Here is a 24434-nt window from a genome sequence, read left to right as displayed (position 1 = left end):
CATATGGCTTGGTTCAAAAGTATTGCACTATATAGGAAAAAGGCTGGCATTTGGGACGCATACTATATTAGCATATCACAACAGAAACATCAACATGACAGGATGTCTTCAGAGAGGCAGGAAGTCTTTCCTGTCCAGAGGACCATCTACGGCTCTCGCTGACTCACCCATCCATCAAGTCATTCTGACATGAATACCTTTTCAATGGACATGAGAGAGAAGGAGAGAGAGTGAAAGAGAGAAAGTGAAGGAGAGGGAGAGAGAGAGAGTGAAGGAGAGAGTGAAAGAGAGAAAGTGAAGGAGAGGGAGAGAAAGTGAAGGAGAGGGAGAGAGAGTGAAGGAGAGAGAGAGTGAAGGAGAGAGAGAAAGTGAAGGAGAGGGAGAGAGAGAGAGTGAAGGAGAGAGTGAAAGAGAGAAAGTGAAGGAGAGGGAGAGAAAGTGAAGGAGAGGGAGAGAGAGTGAAGGAGTGAGAGAGAGTGAAGGAGAGAGTGAAAGAGAGAAAGTGAAGGAGAGAGTGAAAGAGAGAAAGTGACGGAGAGGGAGAGAGAGTGAAAGAGAGAGAGAGAGAGAGAGAGAGTGAAGGAGAGAGAGAGAGTGAAGGAGAGAGTGAAGGAGAGGGAGAGAGAGGGAAGGAGAGGGAGAGAGAGAGAAATAAAAAGACAAGGAGAGAAGAAGACAGCAGGACATGTTTGTTGAGCATCAGCTCTGTGTTTTACAAAGCCTGCTGGCGATTCTTTGACTGTTTGTCATCTGGTGAACAGTTGGAGGCCAATGCCCTCCTTGCTCTGTCCCCCCGGGCTACCCACCATGCCCTGCGGCAGGCCGCGCCAATTTCACATCTCACATCTACGAGTACATATGCCCTGAGAGAGAGGGAGGGAGGGGGGAAGGAGGGAGGGAGGGGAGGAGCTAGGTGGAAAGGGAGAGGAGGAAAGTGAGAGGAAATTAGGTATGGGGGGGCAGAAATGAAGGGAAGAAAGAGGCAGGATGAGAAAAGGAAGGAGAGAAAGAAAGAAACAGTGAAACAAGTATGCAAGTAGGCATGAGGGAGGGAGGGAATGAGGAAGAGAAGGATGTAGATTCCTGTTGTTGATAGTGCTTCGTAAACTGCTCTCCTCTCTAAAGAGCAGAGGATGAGTGGGGGGGGACTTCACAGACTTGACGAGTAGAAAAATAGTGTCCTTGAACAAGTGAGAAAGGGGGAGAAAAATATGAATGGGGTCAAGAACAAAATATAAATATTGAGGTGGCAAATAGAGGAGGCCTTGCATCCATTCTGCTGTTGGCCGCAGCACATTTATAATACGGCGCCAGAGAAGCTCCTGTACGGTGCGAGAAGGGCTGACCTGGACTGTTTTTATATTGCTGTTTAGTGTTTAATGAAAAGTCTTAGGCTGTCGCTCGGCACCGTACAGATACAGGAGCTTCCCTATTACTGTAGAGGAGCCACACGCAGCCAGGGTCGGAGACACAGCCCTCTTCCCACTTCATTTCTTTTTCCTTTTAAGGAGCAATGTGGCGCAAGTTTTCTTCAATTACATTTGGAGCCCTAACCCGCGCCCTAACCCGCGCCGCCCGGGCCTAAACATGAGTAGGAAAATAAGCTGTGTTCCGTGTCAATTGAATCACACACACACACGGAGAGAAATAGGTTCTCGCGTCTCTCCTTAATACAATGCGTCTCGCGTGGAGGATATGATGCGATAGATCGTATTGGCTTGGGTTGCCATAGGGACACAAAGAGGAGGATGGTGATCTGGGGGTGGTTCATTTAGATGCATACTGTACATGCCTCCTTGATTTGTATGACTGTGGCAGATTATGACAGCTGAATATACGATGCATTATACTATAATAACACACGGTTATCTTATGACTGTCATCCACTGAGAACAGAGTGTGAGATTCCGAATGCCTTTTGGAATCCTATTACAATGTGTGAATACATCTATTGTCACAAGCTGTGAGCATATTTTAATTCTCACTGTAGTGAGAGACAAGCAGACTGGTGACAAGTCATTATCTTCTCTTCTCTGTCTGGAGGCATGTGAATACAGACCTACAGCAATATACTTGTAATAACACTAACAGTAGAGTCCAGACCTCCTCTGTGAAGCTATTAGAATGGTATTTTATCTCAACAGGGAGCGATCTGGTCAGTTTACTAGCACCTGCTCTAGGAAGTCTTTATAGGATGGCTGTTATATCTACAGACAACAGCCCCAGAGATACTCTTATACAAATGCAAGAGGAAAAGCTAATGGGCAAATAAGAAAAAAAACACATCAATGCTTTTATGAGAGAAACTCTAGTTTCAATAGCCAAAACCCTCTACGTGTTGAGAGTCCTCTGTAGAAGGCTCCAGCTTATCTTTTTAAACAAATATTTAATAAGTTAAAGGTCAAGGACTGGCCCTGCCTGCCCGCCCAGTCTCACCAATCAATTGGATGGGAGATCTGTTGCATAGAGAAAGGTTAAACACTCTCAAAACTCCAAGGCAGTGTGTGTGTGTGTGTGTGTGTGTGTGTGTGTGTGTGTGTGTGTGTGTGTGTGTGTGTGTGTGTGTGTGTGTGTGTGTGTGTGTATACACACTCTCGCTCTCCATGAATATGATTATTATAATTATTATTACACCCATGGAGCTGAATGTTCAGACAGTACCCTGAGAGTAGTATCTGTACATGACCTTACCCTTCCTGATTTACGTTTATATACTTGGCCAGCAGAGATTAAAAGCAATCTCATATCCCCATTACGTATAAAATGGGATTGAAATGACACCGTAGATTGTTGGTATTCAAAGTTGGAGGGGGAACTGCAGTGGGGCTGTCAAAATAAAAAATAAAATATATTCTTTGGGGTGTGGGGGGTCTAAAATTAACAGCACAGAATATTGAGAAAGATCATTTGAAAAATTCAACTTGATTGAGGGAATGTAGTTATTGGTTGTTTTTCATTATAATAAGACATGAAAATGTAATGAATTGAAGGTTACTTGTTGGTGTAAAAATCTAATTTAAGGTTGTGGTATTATTTTGGGGGTGGGGTCATGATAAATGATTACGAAAATAATGGGGTCCCCAGAAATTCCTGAGGATAAAATGGGGTCAGAGCTGAAAAAGTTTGAATACCACTGTCATAGATGGACAGGTGGATGCAGTATACTGCATTTATTGGAGTACTGTTCTACAGTCTAGTCCTACAGGACACACATATCCAGCCAAGCACACAAAAATTGAATTTAGTTCCAAGCATGAACATAGCTAAAGAGAACTGGTGGACATTTTTCTGCTGTCACCCCTATCCGGAGAGGGTTTGGCTAGTGTCCTGGGGAGTGTTTGTGTTCAGTAATCTGATTGGCGCCTGGTGGGTGGTGCTGGGATTACACAGGAAGAAAGAGGGAGAGGCTACGGCCTGCTTTGATGGGTTTACTGACACACGACACAACACACACACACACACACACACACACACACACACACACACACACACACACACACACACACACACACACACACACACACACACACACACACACACACACACACACACACACACACACACACACACACACACACACACACACACACACACACACACACACACACACACAGCGTCCCTCAAAGGAGCTGCCCAGATCAGCAAGACTCATACAGTCATACAGCAACCTAAGATAGCAGAGGTGTTAAGACAGCAGACTGACCAGTAGACACCTCTAGTGTGTAGGGAGAGGTGTTAAGACAGCAGACTGACCAGTAGACACCTCTAGTGTGGAGGGAGAGGTGTTAAGACAGCAGACTGACCAGTAGACACCTCTAGTGTGGAGGGAGAGGTGTTAAGACAGCAGACTGACCAGTAGACACCTCTAGTGTGGAGGGAGAGGTGTTAAGACAGCAGACTGACCAGTAGACACCTCTAGTGTGGAGGGAGAGGTGTTAAGACAGCAGACTGACCAGTAGATACCTCTAGTGTGGAGGGAGAGGTGTTAAGACAGCAGACTGACCAGTAGACACCTCTAGTGTGGAGGGAGAGGTGTTAAGACAGCAGACTGACCAGTAGACACCTCTAGTGTGGAGGGAGAGGTGTTAAGACAGCAGACTGACCAGTAGACACCTCTAGTGTGGAGGGAGAGGTGTTAAGACAGCAGACTGACCAGTAGACACCTCTAGTGTGGAGGGAGAGGTGTTAAGACAGCAGACTGACCAGTAGACACCTCTAGTGTGGAGGGAGAGGTGTTAAGACAGCAGACTGACCAGTAGACACCTCTAGTGTGGAGGGAGAGGTGTTAAGACAGCAGACTGACCAGTAGACACCTCTAGTGTGGAGGGAGAGGTGTTAAGACAGCAGACTGACCAGTAGACACCTCTAGTGTGGAGGGAGAGGTGTTAAGACAGCAGACTGACCAGTAGATACCTCTAGTGTGGAGGGAGAGGTGTTAAGACAGCAGACTGACCAGTAGACACCTCTAGTGTGGAGGGAGAGGTGTTAAGACAGCAGACTGACCAGTAGACACCTCTAGTGTGGAGGGAGAGGTGTTAAGACAGCAGACTGACCAGTAGACACCTCTAGTGTGGAGGGAGAGGTGTTAAGACAGCAGACTGACCAGTAGACACCTCTAGTGTGGAGGGAGAGGTGTTAAGACAGCAGACTGACCAGTAGACACCTCTAGTGTGGAGGGAGAGGTGTTAAGACAGCAGACTGACCAGTAGACACCTCTAGTGTGGAGGGAGAGGTGTTAAGACAGCAGACTGACCAGTAGACACCTCTAGTGTGGAGGGAGAGGTGTTAAGACAGCAGACTGACCAGTAGACACCTCTAGTGTGGAGGGAGAGGTGTTAAGACAGCAGACTGACCAGTAGACACCTCTAGTGTGGAGGGAGAGGTGTTAAGACAGCAGACTGACCAGTAGACACCTCTAGTGTGGAGGGAGAGGTGTTAAGACAGCAGACTGACCAGTAGACACCTCTAGTGTGGAGGGAGAGGTGTTAAGACAGCAGACTGACCAGTAGACACCTCTAGTGTGGAGGGAGAGGTGTTAAGACAGCAGACTGACCAGTAGACACCTCTAGTGTGGAGGGAGAGGTGTTAAGACAGCAGACTGACCAGTAGACACCTCTAGTGTGGAGGGAGAGGTGTTAAGACAGCAGACTGACCAGTAGACACCTCTAGTGTGGAGGGAGAGGTGTTAAGACAGCAGACTGACCAGTAGACACCTCTAGTGTGGAGGGAGAGGTGTTAAGACAGCAGACTGACCAGTAGACACCTCTAGTGTGGAGGGAGAGGTGTTAAGTGCCAGCAACACAACACAATCCCAGCTGATTCCATACACAATATCAGATCAGCTGGTAGGGTATGCTGTATCTAAATAATACCCACCCAGTGGGCAAAACGGAGTGAAATTATGTGATTATTTTATAACCAGTGTTATGTTCACTATGATGTCATTGAAAATCTCCCGCCAGGGAGGTTTTCAGTAGCCTCGTACGAACCATCCTGATCTCGCGAGCTTCCATTCTGTTTCAGTGTAGCGAGACCAGGATGGTTAGTACGAGACCAGGTTTTTAGTGCCAGCAAAACAGCATCACCCCCAGTGATTCCATGAACAATACCAGAGCAGCAGCTACACAGCGTCTATATAACCCCCATCACTGATCATTACGCGGAAGTCTGTGGAAGCCTGGAAGCCAACGATAATAACGTGTTGTCTAGATAGACAGAGACAGAACACAGCTGCAATATACAGATGATTAGATGATGGTTAGGTGGCATGAGGTAATGCTAAGGGAAACCCTGGCCTTGATGGACAGATCTGTAAGGACCTGTGACATATGAGGGGATAATTACGTTATGGCCATTGGCTAAAGATGATTCCCCAGGCTTAACCGTGTTAGTGAGGCACAACATCAATACCTTCAACTATGACATGGTTCATTGGACCGCTAAAATGGTTGGGCGTCTCCTGTTTTTTTCCTAATCAGATTTTTCTGATGTGACCGCTCATTCAGTCATTGGATGCAATACCAGATGATGGTGTATTGTATACTGATATGGTTTCTGGTCACCATAGTAACTGTAAGCCTACTAAAATGCAATAATATCGCTCATTGTGCCAGACACTTCTTTTTCATTTTAGACTGGTCAGGTTCAGTGGGGCACGAAATGAGAGAAAACATTTCAAAACGGAGGAGGCGCTATCTGAAGATGTCCAATAAGAATGCCAATATTACATTTTTTCGTCTCAAAAGGTTTTCTGTTTTCGTGCCTAGTGGACAGGACCCAGGAGGAAGTAGTGTTTTGACCACACTTTGACCGTGCGAAGTGGTCACCACTCACCGTGACACTGAACTGGGACACTGAGATGTTGCTGGGGTGGACGCTGAGTCGGACGCACTGCTTGATGTCCCAGGCGAACCGCCGGGGCTCGGCCGAGCGCTCGCATTTCTCCTTCCTGGTGCACCTGTGGGAACACAAAGTAACAGAGGGGGGAGATTATTCACCGTAACACCCGTCGCAGCCTTCAGTCAACCCCATTGGAGTCTCGTTCACATGGCTTGTCCCACCTGCTGAGCGCCTGGGAAACCAGAAGAATGTTAGTTACCTGTGTGAAACAAGTGAAAATACCTGGGGTGATATTAATACGGAGACATTCATCATATTTCTACCAGAGCTTTATCCACGGATACTGGCCATTCACTGTGACTGGACAACCCTAAAACAATGGCCGCCTCTATTTGTGGAAGTGGAGCTGCTCTGTTGGGAGAAGGGGGACAGGCTCTGTCTTTGTGAGGCCATCTTAATGAGGGGCATTCATGGGCAGTGCCAAGTGCAGGTGGGGGGGCGGGGATGTGGAGCAAGGGATGGATTACCCCCCTCTTAATCCAGGGCCAGGTGGTCTAATCCATTCCCATTGTATTATGTGAGTTGGTAAATAGACCTAACTCCCTCTTTCTCTCTGCTTTTGTCCCTGGGAGAATTCTGTAGTTCACGTTTCCACACAGTAGTATCTGTTGACAGTGGGCCGCTGCTACTGGTTTACATTCCCAAAGCCACACCATTACTACATCTAAATGGCTGTATTATTTCAGCAGCAGGTATAGGGAACGCCTCTAACTCCCATGAGACACAGATATTCACACAGAGAGGCTGGGAAAACTGGCAAACCTGGGTAAAGAGTACAGACACCTGGGTAAAGAGTACTGACACCTGGGTAAAGAGTAAAGACACCTGGGTAAAGAGTACAGACACCTGGGTAAAGAGTACAGACACCTGGGTAAAGAGTACAGACACCTGGGTAAAGAGTACAGACACCTGGGTAAAGAGTACAGACACCTGGGTAAAGAGTACAGACACCTGGGTAAAGAGTACAGACACCTGGGTAAAGTAGAAAGTAAAGAAAGTATGGATATACTCTCATGACACTTTATATCAACTACCAAAAGACCATTGTACTGTACCTACCATTCTGCGGCGCGACGCTCCACTATAAACCCTAACCTCCTCCTCCATTAAATCCCCGTAAAACCTATTCTGTTTAATCCTCGTTGATTTAAACAAAGTTCTCAAGCAATTAACAGCAAATCCCACAGAGAGCCAAAGTCCTCAGAGAGAATGATAGAAGGGACTTCTGGGAGGCTGGGTGACGGCTGAGATACAATAATACCTTCCACAGTAGAAGCTTTTCATTGGGGGGGGACGAGATGTGTCTGCATTGTGAAGTTTTAAGCGACCTAGCGTGGAGAAAAGAAGCCGGCAGACAGAATGGAAGAAGAAGTAATCTGCTTCGAAGTGAAAGAAGAGAGAGAGAAGAGAGAGAGAAGAGAGAACAGAAGAGAGGAGATTTAGGGAAGGCAACAATCATTCAGAGGCTTTTCAATAGTCTTTTTCTCAGCTCCTCCACTAAGCAGGTCTGAGAAGGCTTTAACCAGAGAGCTTCCCTTTGTGTTCTCCATCAGGCCTCCTGTTCCCCATTGTACTGCTGATTTAATAAACCCCACAGTACACAAAACCCCAGAGAGAATACAGGTATACACTCCTACACACACACACACACCTGAGTGCTTGTACCTGCATGGGTGTTGAATGTATTTGATTCAGTGCTGATGTGTTTGGAGTGGGTGTGTTGGCTACGGGTTGGTTCTCACCACCAGTGTCTATGTGTGTCTATGCGTGAGCGTGCGTGTGTGTTAGTTACACCAAATTATGCAGAGAGAAGAAGATGAGTGAGACAGAGAGGTGAATAAGGGTACCATGCAGAGCGATGTAGGGGAAGTGAACCAATCCTGTTGCTTGGTGGCTCAGAGAACTTCTTCAGGAGAGAAAGCTCTATTTCATGCTGTTAGCTCACCTGCCAGAAGCCTTTTCTAAAACATCACAAGTGTCAACTCTAACAACCTCTCTCTTTCCTTCTCCTTCTTTCCTTCAGTTTGTGATTAAAGGGAACCTGAATGAATAATGTGATATCTCCCCCTGAAACCACCTGGTAATGGTACGGTCCGACCACAGAGGGCAATTTGGCTAGCGGTGCAATCACAATCAATAGAGGGGGTTCTCAGGGTTGCCATTTTAGGGTCTGAAAGCTATGGGGTAGCATGTGTCTGTGAAATCTGACATGAATCCCTTTGACACTTGTGGGATAGTGCACTTTAATTTAATAGGGCACTGCTTTTAGGAGTCATAAACAAGGGCGCTCGTAATGCCCTGAGGGCGTTTTATGACATCATCTCTGTGGGACTCGCGGGGCGTCTGTAAATGACGGGGCCTGTAGAGAACTACTTTGATGTCTTCACAATGACATGTTCATAACTCTGCCTGAGAACAGGAAACATCTGTCAATGAGAGAGAGAGAGAGAGAGAGAGAGAGAGAGAGAGAGAGAGAGAGAGAGAGAGAGAGAGAGAGAGAGAGAGAGAGAGAGAGAGAGAGAGAGAATTGAGGATGTTTATTGTATGTTCTTTGAGTACTTGTGTTGAGCATGCATAGTTGAGTGTGTATCTTTCTGCAAGTTTGTTTTTGTGTTGTACCAAGATGTGGACATGATTAGGCATCTGATAAATATAAAATGAAATGTGTTATGTACACAAACATCTGCCACAACAACAACAATAATAATTGGACATTAACTTTTTTCTTTAGTTTAACGCAACTTGTCTTTCTTTCTTTCTTTCCCTCCCTCCCTCCCTCCCTCCCTCCCTCCCTCCCTCCCTCCCTCCCTCTCCTCCCTCCCTCCCTCCTTCTTTCTTTCTCTCCCTTTCTTTCTTTCTTTCTTTCTTTCCCTCCCTCTCTCCCTCCCTCCCCCTCCCTCCCTCTCTCTTTTTTCCTTCCTTCCTTCCTTCCTTCCTTCCTTCCTTCCTTCCTTCCTTCCTTCCTTCCTTCCTTCCTTCCCTCTTTCTTTCTTTCTTTCTTTCTTTCTTTCTTTCTTTCTTTCTTTCTTTCTTTCTTTCTTTCTTTCTTTCTTGGATAGGGGTAAGGTATCAGATGGATAGGGGTAAGGTATCAGATGGATAGGGGTAAGGTATCAGATGGATAGGGGTAAGGTATCAGATGGATAGGGGTAAGGTATCAGATGGATAGGGGTAAGGTATCAGATGGATAGGGGTAAGGTATCAGATGGATAGGGGTAAGGTATCAGATGGATAGGGGTAAGGTATGAGATGGATAGGGGTAAGGTATGAGATGGATAGGGGTAAGGTATCAGATGGATAGGGGTAAGGTATCAGATGGATAGGGGTAAGGTATCAGATGGATAGGGGTAAGGTATCAGATGGATAGGGGTAAGGTATCAGATGGATAGGGGTAAGGTATCAGATGGATAGGGGTAAGGTATCAGATGGATAGGGGTAAGGTATCAGATGGATAGGGGTAAGGTATGAGATGGATAGGGGTAAGGTATCAGATGGATAGGGGTAAGGTATCAGATGGATAGGGGTAAGGTATCAGATGGATAGGGGTAAGGTATCAGATGGATAGGGGTAAGGTATCAGATGGATAGGGGTAAGGTATCAGATGGATAGGGGTAAGGTATCAGATGGATAGGGGTAAGGTATCAGATGGATAGGGGTAAGGTATCAGATGGATAGGGGTAAGGTATCAGATGGATAGGGGTAAGGTATCAGATGGATAGGGGTAAGGTATCAGATGGATAGGGGTAAGGTATCAGATGGATAGGGGTAAGGTATCAGATGGATAGGGGTAAGGTATCAGATGGATAGGGGTAAGGTATCAGATGGATAGGGGTAAGGTATCAGATGGATAGGGGTAAGGTATCAGATGGATAGGGGTAAGGTATCAGATGGATAGGGGTAAGGTATCAGATGGATAGGGGTAAGGTATCAGATGGATAGGGGTAAGGTATCAGATGGATAGGGGTAAGGTATCAGATGGATAGGGGTAAGGTATCAGATGGATAGGGGTAAGGTATCAGATGGATAGGGGTAAGGTATCAGATGGATAGGGGTAAGGTATCAGATGGATAGGGGTAAGGTATCAGATGGATAGGGGTAAGGTATCAGATGGATAGGGGTAAGGTATCAGATGGATAGGGGTAAGGTATCAGATGGATAGGGGTAAGGTATCAGATGGATAGGGGTAAGGTATCAGATGGATAGGGGTAAGGTATCAGATGGATAGGGGTAAGGTATCAGATGGATAGGGGTAAGGTATCAGATGGATAGGGGTAAGGTATCAGATGGATAGGGGTAAGGTATCAGATGGATAGGGGTAAGGTATCAGATGGATAGGGGTAAGGTATCAGATGGATAGGGGTAAGGTATCAGATGGATAGGGGTAAGGTATCAGATGGATAGGGGTAAGGTATCAGATGGATAGGGGTAAGGTATCAGATGGATAGGGGTAAGGTATCAGATGGATAGGGGTAAGGTATCAGATGGATAGGGGTAAGGTATCAGATGGATAGGGGTAAGGTATCAGATGGATAGGGGTAAGGTATCAGATGGATAGGGGTAAGGTATCAGATGGATAGGGGTAAGGTATCAGATGGATAGGGGTAAGGTATCAGATGGATAGGGGTAAGGTATCAGATGGATAGGGGTAAGGTATCAGATGGATAGGGGTAAGGTATCAGATGGATAGGGGTAAGGTATCAGATGGATAGGGGTAAGGTATCAGATGGATAGGGGTAAGGTATCAGATGGATAGGGGTAAGGTATCAGATGGATAGGGGTAAGGTATCAGATGGATAGGGGTAAGGTATCAGATGGATAGGGGTAAGGTATCAGATGGATAGGGGTAAGGTATCAGATGGATAGGGGTAAGGTATCAGATGGATAGGGGTAAGGTATCAGATGGATAGGGGTAAGGTATCAGATGGATAGGGGTAAGGTATCAGATGGATAGGGGTAAGGTATCAGATGGATAGGGGTAAGGTATCAGATGGATAGGGGTAAGGTATCAGATGGATAGGGGTAAGGTATCAGATGGATAGGGGTAAGGTATCAGATGGATAGGGGTAAGGTATCAGATGGATAGGGGTAAGGTATCAGATGGATAGGGGTAAGGTATCAGATGGATAGGGGTAAGGTATCAGATGGATAGGGGTAAGGTATCAGATGGATAGGGGTAAGGTATCAGATGATAGGGGTAAGGTATCAGATGGATAGGGGTAAGGTATCAGATGGATAGGGGTAAGGTATCAGATGGATAGGGGTAAGGTATCAGATGGATAGGGGTAAGGTATCAGATGGATAGGGGTAAGGTATCAGGCCTGTCTATGAATAATGGTGTCATGGGTAAGGCTTTACACTTCTAACTAGCTTTTAAACTTGTCATGAAAGCTGTGATAAGAGGCTAAACTAACTGGGTGAGATGAAAGAACTCATGATTACTAATGATTACCCTTCAGATCTGGCTTAACTTGGCTTTGACTCTATGGCTGCGTTTACACCGGTAGCCCATTTCTGATCTGTTGCCCTCTTATTTGCAAAAGATCTGATCTGATGGGGGGGGGGACGCTATACTGAGACTGGAAACTGATTTCTCTGACTTTAGGGTACAGCTATCCATGATGGTCTGTGTGACTCTGTATTGACGGTCACTTGCTCATCTCTGAATTCAGTCTCTCCCTCTCTCTCTCCTCCATCACTCTCCCCCTACACCCTTCCCCTCTTTCTCGCATCTTTCTCTCTCTGCGCCACTGCCCACACGTTGGCAGCCGTTCAGACGTAGCCAGTGAGAGGTAGCGGCGGTTAGCGGAGAGCTCTAATCAGAGGTTAGTGGGAGATAACAGCGCCAATATGCTCTGTATGAGGGAGGCAGATTGCAGGCCTAGACTCTCCATAACTTCTCTCTGTGTTGTCGTAGCTAAGCTACAGTAGATACATCTGTTTTTACCAAACCATATATCCTTGAAAAACACCAACTGTGTCAGTAATAGCAGTAAAACCACTTTTGTTTTAGGGAATATAAATGAGAAGTTGTCAACTATACTATAAAGATACTATACAACATCACTGTCTGTACTCTAACATTGTAGTAGACTGTATACTGTACCATCAGTGGAACTTTTGGTTTTATAAACTGGGTGGTTCGAGCCCTGAATGCTGATTGGCTGACAGCTGTGGTATATCAGACCGTATACCACAGGTATGACAAAACATTTATTACTGCTCTAATTACGTTGGTAACCAGTTTATAATAGCAATAAGGCACCTTGGGGGTTTGTGGTATATGGCCAACATACCACGACTAAGGGCTGTATCCAGGCATAAGAACAGCCCTTAGCCGTGGTAAATTGGCTATATACCACACCCCCTCGGGCCTTATCGCTTAATTAACATATATTGTCATCATAGGGTCTTGTGAAACAACAGTTCAGGCTGAAAGCTGTGAGAGTCCTCAGCTTGCTCACCTCGCATGACCACTCCCAGATCTATTAGTAGTCTGGCAGCGTCTAAAGAGCTGAATCAATCTAAACGGATATCCTCCCTCAGACAGTTAAACATCTATTTCAACTTGAATAAACAGTAGTGCTATTAAATGCAGGTGGCGACACGTTTAGAGAGAGCCCCATGAATGGATTAGATTGGTGGCTGAATGGAACTAATCTTCACTCTTGTTTCCTGAAGCCTTTGATAATGTGACTCAATTAGAAGAATGAGGAGGATTTGCCAGCCTTTCCAACAAGATTATGACCCTTTCATGTCCCTAGTAAACACACAGACAAATCTAGCTTTAATGCTAGCCTACTATTCATGACAGAAAGTCAATCACAATGTAGTATGATTCTCTACCCTGTAGTACTCAAAAATACAGTACTGTACAGTACTCTACAGTACTCTAATCTACAGTGTTCTACAGTACTCTACTCTACAGTATTCTACTCTTCAGTACTCTACAGTACTGTACTCTACAGTACTCTACTCTACAGTACTCTACAGTACTCTACTCTACAGTACTCTACAGTACTCTACTCTACAGTACTATACAGTACTCTACTCTAGGGTTGGGGGGTGAGGTGAGGGGGTGAGGAGGGTTGAAGGTTAGGTGAGGTGAGGGGGTGAGGGGGGTGAGGGTTGGGGGTTGGGGGTGAGGTGAGGGGTGAGACAGGTTGTGATGTGAGGAGGGTTGGGGTGAGGTTAGGAGGGTTGGTGGGTAAGGTGGGGTGAGGAGGTTTGGGGGGTGAGGTGAGGGGGATGAGGAAGGTTGGGGGTAAGGTGAGGTGAGTGGGGTGAGGTGAGGAGGTTTGGGGGGTGAGGTGAGGGGGATGAGGAGGGTTGGGGGGGTAAGGTGAGGTGAGTGGGGTGAGGTGAGGAGGTTTGGGGGGTGAGGTGAGGAGGGTGAGGAGGTTTGGGGGGTGAGGTGAGGAGGGTGAGGAGGGTTGGGGGGTGAGGTGAGGAGGGTGAGGAGGTTTGGGGGTGAGGTGAGGAGGTTTGGGGGTGAGGTGAGAAGGGGGAGGAGGTTTGGGGGGTGAGGTGAGGAGGGTGAGGAGGGTTGGTGGGTGAGGTGAGGTGAGTGGGGTGAGGAGGTTTGGGGGGTGAAGTGAGGAGGGTGAGGAGGTTTGGGGGTGAGGTGAGGAGGGTGAGGAGGTTTGGGGGGTGAGGTGAGGAGGGTGAGGAGGGTTGGTGGGTGAGGTGCAGATGTAGCAGGCTGTGGTGAGAGACTTTAGGTCTAATGCATATTTAATGCTGGGAGGAACAGAAAAGGTCAAGTGGAGAGGGAAATGAAACCTATTAACTTCCCAGAGGCTGGCTAAGACACGGTGCTCCATCAGCAACGTCACAAACACACTTCCATATGCACTGTACATCTGAGGGAGGTTAGAGGTTGAACAGTCCTCCATCTTTCTATTTGACTGTTGACTGTTCACCACCACATACTGATGGGTTAACTACCTAAATTATACCTAATGCAAAAGTGTGGGGAAAAACAGGGCACCGTTACATATTCCTCCCTGATGCTTATGCATGTGTCTCTGAGTGGCTGAACCCCATACATTAGCCAAGCAATCACTGTACATACATATAAGGTATAAAAATGCATTGGATAATATCATATCGCACTGCGCCGAAACGTCATCTAGGTGAATCCAGGAGCCATTACACAAGGCAGAATACTACTACTCCCCAAATGAGGCATTTCTACCCAGACTCTTCATCCCTGACTAGGGCCTCTCTAACCCCCTAGCCCCTTCCGTCCTGACTAGGGCCTCTCTAACCCCCTAGCCCCTTCCCCCTGACTAGGGCCTCTCTAACCCCCTAGCCCCATCCCCCTGACTAGGGCCTCTCTAACCCCCTAGCCCCTTCCCCCTGACTAGGGCCTCTCTAACCCCCTAGCCCCTTCCCCCTGACTAGGGCCTCTCTAACCCCCTAGCCCCATCCCCCCTGACTAGGGCCTCTCTAACCCCCTAGCCCCTTCCCCTGACTAGGGCCTCTCTAACCCCCTAGCCCCATCCCCCCTGACTAGGGCCTCTCTAACCCCCTAGCCCCTTCCCCTGACTAGGGCCTCTCTAACCCCCTAGCCCCTCCCCCCTGACTAGGGCCTCTCTAACCCCCTAGCCCCTTCCCCCTGACTAGGGCCTCTCTAACCCCTAGCCCCTTACCCCTGACTAGGGCCTCTCTAACCCCCTAGCCCCTTCCCCCTGACTAGGGCCTCTCTAACCCCTAGCCCCATCCCCCCTGACTAGGGCCTCTCTAACCCCCTAGCCCCTTCCCCCTGACTAGGGCCTCTCTAACCCCTAGCTCCTTCCCCCTGACTAGGGCCTCTCTAACCCCCTAGCCCCTTCCCCCTGACTAGGGCCTCTCTAACCCCCTAGCTCCTTCCCCTGACTAGGGCCTCTCTAACCCCCTAGCCCCATCCCCCTGACTAGGGCCTCTCTAACCCCCTAGCTCCTTCCCCCTGACTAGGGCCTCTCTAACCCCCTAGCTCCTTCCCCCTGACTAGGGCCTCTCTAACCCCCTAGCCCCTTACCCCTGACTAGGGCCTCTCTAACCCCCTAGCCCCATCCCCCTGACTAGGGCCTCTCTAACCCCCTAGCCCCTTCCCCCTGACTAGGGCCTCTCTAACCCCCTAGCCCCTTCCCCCTGACTAGGGCCTCTCTAACCCCTAGCCCCTTCCCCCTGACTAGGGCCTCTCTAACCCCCTAGCCCCTTACCCCTGACTAGGGCCCCTCTAACCCCCTAGCCCCTTACCCCTGACTAGGGCCTCTCTAACCCCCTAGCCCCTTCCCCTGACTAGGGCCCCTCTAACCCCCTAGCCCCTTACCCCTGACTAGGGCCTCTCTAACCCCCTAGCCCCATCCCCCTGACTAGGGGCCCCTCTAACCCCTAGCCCCATCCCCCTGACTAGGGCCTCTCTAACCCCCTAGCCCCATCCCCCTGACTAGGGCCTCTCTAACCCCCTAGCCCCTTCCCCTCTGCCATCATTAAGACCGATAGAGAGCAGGAGTCCCAGTCCCAGGGTGGTGGGGTCATTACCTGAATCAGTGGCTGTGACCCCATAACCCCCCGGTGTAGAGGCAGATCCCTGTGACTGAGCTGCTGCCCCAGGGCCAAGATCCCCGCAGCGTGCCCCTACAGCCCCACCAAGTGGAAAATTAGGGGTGTGTGTGTGTGTGTGTGTGTGTGTGTGTGTGTGTGTGTGTGTGTGTGTGTATATATAAAATGTGCCCCAGTGAACTACTCCTGGTGATGAACCGTCTGAGTCAAAGCAGCGTGATGTTAGACAGCGTGTCATCAGCCTGACCAGCCACCGGCCTCCCTGCAGCCACCATCCATTTACACCCCAGACAGACACACACGTGGCTACATCAACCTGCAGACATGCACACACACTCACGAAACACACACACACACACACACACACACACACACACACACACACACACACACGCTGGAGAGGTAGCGATCTCCCATCCACGTCGATCTGGCCCCTGGTAAACACACACTGCAGCTGCTTCTCCCCACTGCCGGCCCATCTCCTTTCAGAATCGCAAAGCAATTTCAGCAACTGTCAAAAACCCAGGCAACAAGTTCCTTCATCTGAGGCCCCTTCTGGGTCTGTCTGGCGGTGCGGCGTTAGTCGTTTTATCTGACATACCATGGCCCGGCTAGATCCCATCAGGCCCGGCGTTTATTAAACAGTTTTATCTGTCTTGCGGTGTGACCCTGTCATCAGAACATACAGTGTATAACACCTTTACCCTTTTAATTCCATCTTCCTGCTGCTCTTCCTGTCTGTTGGTGATGTGTGGTGATCAGGGGAAGGGCGGGGGTATGGCCCCTGGTCTGGGGGTGAAGGGGTTAATAGAGGTACCTCTGTGGGAGGAGAGGAGAAAGGTTCACCTAGGGGTTACAATGAGCCTATAGCTCCTCCCACCAGTCTTCAGTGATATAAAGCCTAACCTTTCTGAGATATGAGGTTAGATGAACACCTCTGCTAAACACATCACTGCTTCACTGCCCTAGCTGACTCTTATCAGCTAGCAGGGCGACGCGCTCTAGATCTGGCTACAACTTTTGAGGGACGACAGTGACTGAGAAGATTCAGTCATTTTCTCTGACCTGGCGTGCCCTGGTAACAGCTGGCCTGGTTTCACATCCGTTTGTGCCATCTTGCCAACTCCTATAGTAATTGTCACACATAGGGGTTGGCAGGACAGCACGAGCAGATCAGAAACCAGGCTAGACTAGAGTGGCTACAGGTACCAAAACAACCCTTTGTCACTAATAATTCCACAGTAGACTGGGTCAGTGTAACGAGACAAAGCAGAGATGAACATCAAAGATAAGGAGGAATGAATCCAAGCGGCTCCGATATCAACATCGCATCTATCCTGTTACCGCGGCGACAACAAAACCCCGGCGATCAAACACCCAACAATCAAAAGGCCTACTTCAAAAGAACACACAAGCCTATCCTCATTACATACAGTATGTATCACTTCTCAAAAAGGAAGTGTTTGTTAAGTCTGTGGTGCCTCCACCTCCTTAGGGTTTTACAAGAGGACACTGGAGAGGATGGTGAATGGACTTCCTATTGGCAAGGGCAAACTATGCTTTGCTCTATCAGGGAGTCCATCGTAGTAAGTTCAGTGTATAGCCCCCAACAGTGATACATGATATTATTGATCCTAACAAGTCAATATCAACAACACATATTTATGGCTTTATGGTGTAGATGATACCGCAACTGAAGGGAGTAGATGATACCACAGCTGAAGGGGGTAGATGTTACCACAGCTGAAGGGAGTAGATGTTACCACAGCTGAAGGGAGTAGATGTTACCACAGCTGAACGGAGTAGATGATACCACAGCTGAAGGGAGTAGATGATACCACAGCTGAAGGGAGTAGATGATACCACAGCAGAAGGGGGTAGATGATACCACAGCTGAAGGGTGTAGATGATACCGCAACTGAAGGGAGTAGATGATACCACAGCTGAAGGGGGTAGATGTTACCACAGCTGAAGGGAGTAGATGTTACCACAGCTGAAGGGAGTAGATGTTACCACAGCTGAAGGGAGTAGATGATACCACAGCTGAAGGGGGTAGATGATACCGCAACTGAAGGGAGTAGATGTTACCACAGCTGAAGGGAGTAGATGATACCACAGCTGAAGGGAGTAGATGTTACCACAGCTGAAGGGAGTAGATGATACCACAGCTGAAGGGGGTAGATGATACCACAGCTGAAGGGAGTAGATGATACCACAGCTGAAGGGAGTAGATGATACCACAGCTGAAGGGAGTAGATGTTACCACAGCTGAAGGGAGTAGATGATACCACAGCTGAAGGGGGTAGATGATACCACAGCTGAAGGGAGTAGATGTTACCACAGCTGAAGGGAGTAGATGTTACCACAGCTGAAGGGAGTAGATGTTACCACAGCTGAAGGAGTAGATGATACCACAGCTGAAGGAGTAGATGATACCACAACTGAAGGGGGTAGATGATACCACAGCTGAAGGAGTAGATGATACCACAGCTGAAGGAGTAGATGATACCACAGCTGAAGGGAGTATATGTTACCACAGCTGAAGGGGGTAGATGATACCACAGCTGAAGGGGGTAGATGTTACCACAGCTGAAGGGAGTAGATGTTACCACAGCTGAAGGGGGTAGATGTTACCACAGCTGAAGGGGGTAGATGATACCACAGCTGAAGGGGGTAGATGTTACCACAGCTGAAGGGGGTAGATGTTACCACAGCTGAAGGTAGTAGATGTTACCACAGCTGAAGGGGGTAGATGTTACCACAGCTGAAGCGAGTAGATGATACCACAGCTGAAGAAGTAGATGATACCACAGCTGAAGGAGTAGATGATACCACAGCTGAAGGGAGTAGATGACCCTCTTACTGTAAGGACACAGAGGGAAGATTTTATAAATAATTTTTAAGTGAGAGAAGCTCAGTGGAGAATAAGTCAGTCTGCATGATATACATAAAACACACTGTTTATGGATTTTTCATGCTGTTTTTGGCTAATACCATGTTTCTAAGCTATTCACAGGGAGGTTACACAAGGCATGGCAAACATAATAGCATCCCCTCCATTTGATTTACCTACTACTGTATGTTTCCTACATTACTCCCCTCCATTTGATTTACCTAATACTGTATGTTTCCTACATTACTCCCCTCCATTTGATTTACCTAATACTGTATGTTTCCTACATTACTCCCCTCCATTTAATTTACCTAATACTGTATGTTTCCTACATTACTCCCCCCCATTTGATTTACCTAATACTGTATGTTTCCTACATTACTCCCCCCCATTTGATTTACCTAATACTGTATGTTTCCTACATTACTCCCCTCCATTTGATTTACCTAATACTGTATGTTTCCTACATTACTCCCCCCCATTTGATTTACCTAATACTGTATGTTTCCTACATTACTCCCCTCCATTTGATTTACCTAATACTGTATGTTTCCTACATTACTCCCCTCCATTTGATTTACCTAATACTGTATGTTTCCTAAATTTCACGCATTTTGTGTCGCTGTCTGATCCCAATCAAAGCAATGAATTGTTGACTTTTGAATGAATTCCGTTTTTCGTCCCTCACACTGTGTAACAATGCACGTAACTGCTGATTAGACAAGAGGCTTATGCCTTGTAAAGAAATCTGAACGACAACTCGAGTCCTGAAGATTACTGTCAGAACGTCGACAGAGATTACATGCTTGTTACCGGCGAATTACGTTATATGGTTGTTACATGGTTGTTACAACGTTTCCTGGTGTAGCTACTGTGTTGGAAGCTGAGCTGTTGTATTGTTGTCACCTGAGTAAGCACCTTTTTCCTGACACTGCTCTTATGGCCTCATTACTCAATGCAAGTGTGTGTGTGTGTGTGTGTGTGTGTGTGTGTGTGTGTGTGTGTGTGTGTGTGTGTGTGTGTGTGTGTGTGTGTGTGTGTGTGTGTGTGTGTGTGTGTGTGTGTGTGTGTGTGTGTGTATAAGCGAGTGTGTGTGTGTCGGCTCTGAGCTTAGCCAGAGTGCCTCACGAAGTAGAATGTATGTCCTCCACCTGGCCATCTCTCATTCTCCTTCTCTGTGAATTTATGTAACCTTCGCTCTCTCGCTCTCTCACTCTCTCACTCTCCATATCTCTCCAGCTCTTTTCTCCATTCAGTTGCTCTCCACTCTGAAAATATAATTCTCTCACTTCTTCTGGCCCTCTTCATTTCTGTTTCCATCCATCCTTCTTCTCTCTCTTTCCCCTCTCACTCACTCTTCTCTTTCCTCTTCTTCTCCCTCTTCCCTTCTATGGTGTCAAGTCCCTGTATGATTTCCTGTGTCTAGTTCACGCTGTGGCAGGCAGAGGTTCTATGGTGTCAAGTCCCTGTATGATTTCCTGTGTCTAGTTCACGCTGTGGCAGGCAGAGGTTCTATGGTGTCAAGTCCCTGTATGATTTCCTGTGTCTAGTTCACGCTGTGGCAGGCAGAGGTTCTATGGTGTCAAGTCCCTGTATGATTTCCTGTGTCTAGTTCACGCTGTGGCAGGCAGAGGTTCTATGGTGTCAAGTCCCTGTATCATTTCCTGTGTCTAGTTCACGCTGTGGCAGGCAGAGGTTCTATGGTGTCAAGTCCCTGTATGATTTCCTGTGTCTAGTTCACGCTGTGGCAGGCAGAGGTTCTATGGTGTCAAGTCCCTGTATGATTTCCTGTGTCTAGTTCACGCTGTGGCAGGCAGAGGTTCTATGGTGTCAAGTCCCTGTATGATTTCCTGTGTCTAGTTCACGCTGTGGCAGGCAGAGGTTCTATGGTGTCAAGTCCCTGTATGATTTCCTGTGTCTAGTTCACGCTGTGGCAGGCAGAGGTTCTATGGTGTCAAGTCCCTGTATCATTTCCTGTGTCTAGTTCACGCTCTGGCAGGCAGAGGCAGGCCACCTCTCTGTTTGAGGTGTGTGTGTGTGTGTGTGTGTGTGTGTGTGTGTGTGTGTGTGTGTGTGTGTGTGTGTGTGTGTGTGTGTGTGTGTGTGTGTGTGTGTGTGTGTGTGTGTGTGTGTGTGTGTGTGTGAGTGCATGTGTGTGTATAGCTGTGTGTGTATGCGTGCACGTGTGTGTGTGTCGGGGTGACAGTGCTGTGTGACAGTGAGGGATGGTGGGAGCCATGTGGCAGGGGTCCGTCCCCCAGTCCTCCCAAGCACATCGTGCCCATCATGGTGACAGTTCAGAGGCAACCTGCAGGCAGTGGCCCGTTCCGTCCTGACGCCCCCGTCACTTGCCAGCCCCTTCCCTCAGCCTCCCTCAGCCTGGAAGCCAGGAGCCCCTCAGAGGTACAGGGAGGAGGGGGGAGAGCCAGTCCCCCGCACCCAGGGGAGAGCCACTCTCCACTGGGTACAGACACCACTGCACATGCCCTGGGTGCAAAGAGTTCCGCGGGCAGGAATGTTCAACTTGGCAGTTGACTCAGTCACAAACTATTTAAGTCAAGTTAGGTCTCTTCCAATATTGCTCCCACAAGATGGATTTTCACTACACATCTATATCTATCTAACAGGGGCATGGAAGTACCCTTACACTATATGTACAATCAGTGGAACAGCATGTCCCAGCAATGTCCCTGAGTTCCCTTTGAACTCTGTGACAGCCTCTGAGGTCATTCATCATTAGCTCAGCATAGAGAGTATCACCACATGGGAAAGCAGACTTAAAAACATTGATTGTTGGCGTTGGAGCACAGTGTTATGTCTCTCTCTCTGCAGGGGGAAGAGCTTTCTGACAGAGTAAACAATGCCTTTCCTGGCCAACAATACGCATCAAAGAGCTCTGCTAACTCCAATGGGAGGCTAACAGACACAGCAGCCAAACACAATGAGGATGCATGCTAATCGGAGGTAACACGGCGGCTCAATTAACATTAGCATCACGGAATGAGAGGACAAAGGTAACATATGACTGTGAGCACAGCTAACTGTAACCAGAGGTGTATAATTAATGAGAGAGAGAGAGAGAGAGAGAGAGAGAATTAAGTCTGCCAATTAACTTTAGCCTTTACAAATTATTATTTTTTTAAACTGAAATGTCAATAAGTATTCAACCCCTTTGTTATGACAAGCCTAAATATGTTCAGGAGTAAAACAAGTGCTTCACAAGTCACATAAAAAGTTGCATGGACTCACTCTATGTGCAAAAATAGCATTTAACATGATTTTTAAATGACTACCTCATCTCTGTACCCCACACACAATTATCTGTCAGGTCGAGCAGTGAATTTCAAACACAGATTCAAGCACAAATAAAAAAGAAAATTCCTCAATGCCTTGCAAAAAGGGCACCTAGTGTATTGGTAGATGGGTACAAATAACAAAAGCAGACATTGAATATCCCTTTGAGCATGGTGAAGTTATTAATTACACTTTGTCACTACAAAGATACAGTCACTACAAAGATACAGGCGTCCTTCCTAACTCAGTCGCCGGAGAGGAAGGAAACCGCTCAGGGATTTCACCATGAGGCTAATGGTGACTTTAAAACAGTTACAGAGTTTAATGGCTTTGATAGGAGAAAACTGAGGATGGATCAACAACATTGTAGTTACTCCACAATACTAACCTAAATGACAGAGTGAAAAGAAGGAAGCCTGTACAGAATACAAATATTCCAAAACATGCATCCTGTTTGCAACAAGGCACTATAGTTAAACTGCCAGAAAATAATTAATGTCCTGAATACAAAGCGTTATGTTTAGGTCAAATCTAACACAACAAATCACTAAGTACCACTCTATATTTTCAAGCATGTTAGTGCCTGCATCATGTTATGGGTGTGCTTGTCATCGGCAAGGACAAGGGAGTTTTTTAGGATGCAAAGAAATGGAATAAGGCTAAGCACAGGCAAAATCCCAGAGGAAAACCTGGTCCAGTCTGTAGAACAATAACCTAAAACACAAGGACAAATATAGACTAGAGTTGCTTACCAAAAATAGATTTCATGTTCCTGAGTGGCCTAGTTACAGTTTTGACTTAAATCAACTGGAAAATTTATGGCAAGACTTTAAAAGACACAGCTGTAATCACTGCCAAAGGTGATTCTAACATGTATTTCTTCAGGCGTGTGAATACTTATGTAAATGAGATATTTCTGTATTTTATTTTCAATAAATGTGCAAACATGTCTAAAAACAAAAGTCATTATGGGGTATTGTGTGTAAAAATTGAATTGAGGCTGTAACACAACAAAATGTTGAATAAGTAAAGGGGTCTGACTACTGTCTGAAGGTACTGTGTCTTTTCCCCAGCCAACAGGTTTTTATCACTGACACTAGACTGTTATATATGACAAGTCTCTGCTGTTATTAGTGTCCCCAGCACCCTTCCCAGATGTAGGGATCGATGTCTGAGTGTATTTGTGGAGGAAGATGGAGAAGAGGGGGAGGAGAGAGAAGAGGAGAGCAGGGTTTATGGATGCCAGAAGAGCGATTAGTCTCTGAACACACAACAGATTATTAACATTAGGCCCTAGTCTCTGAACACACAACAGATTATTAACATTAGGCCCTAGTCTCTGAACATACAACAGATTATTAACATTAGGCCCTAGTCTCTGAACATACAACAGATTATTAACATTAGGCCCTAATCTCTGAACATACAACAGATTATTAACATTAGGTCCTAATCTCTGAACATACAACAGATTATTAACATTAGGCCCTAGTCTCTGAACACACAACAGATTATTAACATTAGGCCCTAGTCTCTGAACACACAACAGATTATTAACATTAGGCCCTAGTCTCTGAACATACAACAGATTATTAACATTAGGCCCTAGTCTCTGAACATACAACAGATTATTAACATTAGGCCCTAATCTCTGAACATACAACAGATTATTAACATTAGGTCCTAATCTCTGAACATACAACAGATTATTAACATTAGGCCCTAGTCTCTGAACATACAACAGATTATTAACATTAGGCCCTAGTCTCTGAACATACAACAGATTATTAACATTAGGCCCTAGTCTCTGAACATACAACAGATTATTAACATTAGGCCCTAGTCTCTGAACATACAACAGATTATTAACATTAGGCCCTAGTCTCTGAACATACAACAGATTATTAACATTAGGCCCTAGTCTCTGAACATACAACAGATTATTAACATTAGGCTCTAGTCTCCCAACACACATGCACACACAGACAAACAAAGGCATATGCACACACAGTATGGGGTATGAATTGATAAAGATTGATACATTTCACTTTCGAGTACAGCCAATACAAATATAAAGATGTGACAAAATTAGCTGAATCCATTCCAAACTGACACTTGCTATCAAATAGTAACATAAACAATGCCTCACATTCACCTGTCCAATGCCAGGACAAGGCATTCACTTTGACAATGTCATTTCTCAAAATATGATTCCCAATCTGTCTTCGTGTCACACATGACGGACAGACTGACAGTGTAATTCCGCTCCCGTAAACGCTCCCCAAAAATTACACCTGACAGT

At 46.8% G+C, this 24434-nt stretch overlaps 1 protein-coding gene across 3 annotated transcripts in view; it reads right to left on the bottom strand.

Moving 5' to 3' along the window:
• The window catches only part of LOC106609762 (plexin-A4), a 493355-nt gene that overhangs the window by 139233 nt on the left and 329688 nt on the right, over positions 1-24434 (bottom strand). For all 3 annotated transcript variants that reach the window (XM_045722278.1, XM_045722276.1, XM_045722277.1), the window contains exon 6: positions 6334-6457. In XM_045722278.1, the coding sequence (XP_045578234.1) occupies positions 6334-6457 (124 nt within the window). The remainder of the gene's footprint in view (positions 1-6333; positions 6458-24434) is intronic.

The sequence above is a fragment of the Salmo salar genome, chromosome ssa07 (genome assembly GCF_905237065.1).
Source record: "Salmo salar chromosome ssa07, Ssal_v3.1, whole genome shotgun sequence".
In the NCBI taxonomy this organism is placed as follows: Eukaryota; Metazoa; Chordata; class Actinopteri; order Salmoniformes; family Salmonidae; genus Salmo; species Salmo salar.
The sequence above is the reverse complement of the archived record's forward strand: the minus strand, read 5'-3'. Positions and strand labels throughout refer to the sequence as shown.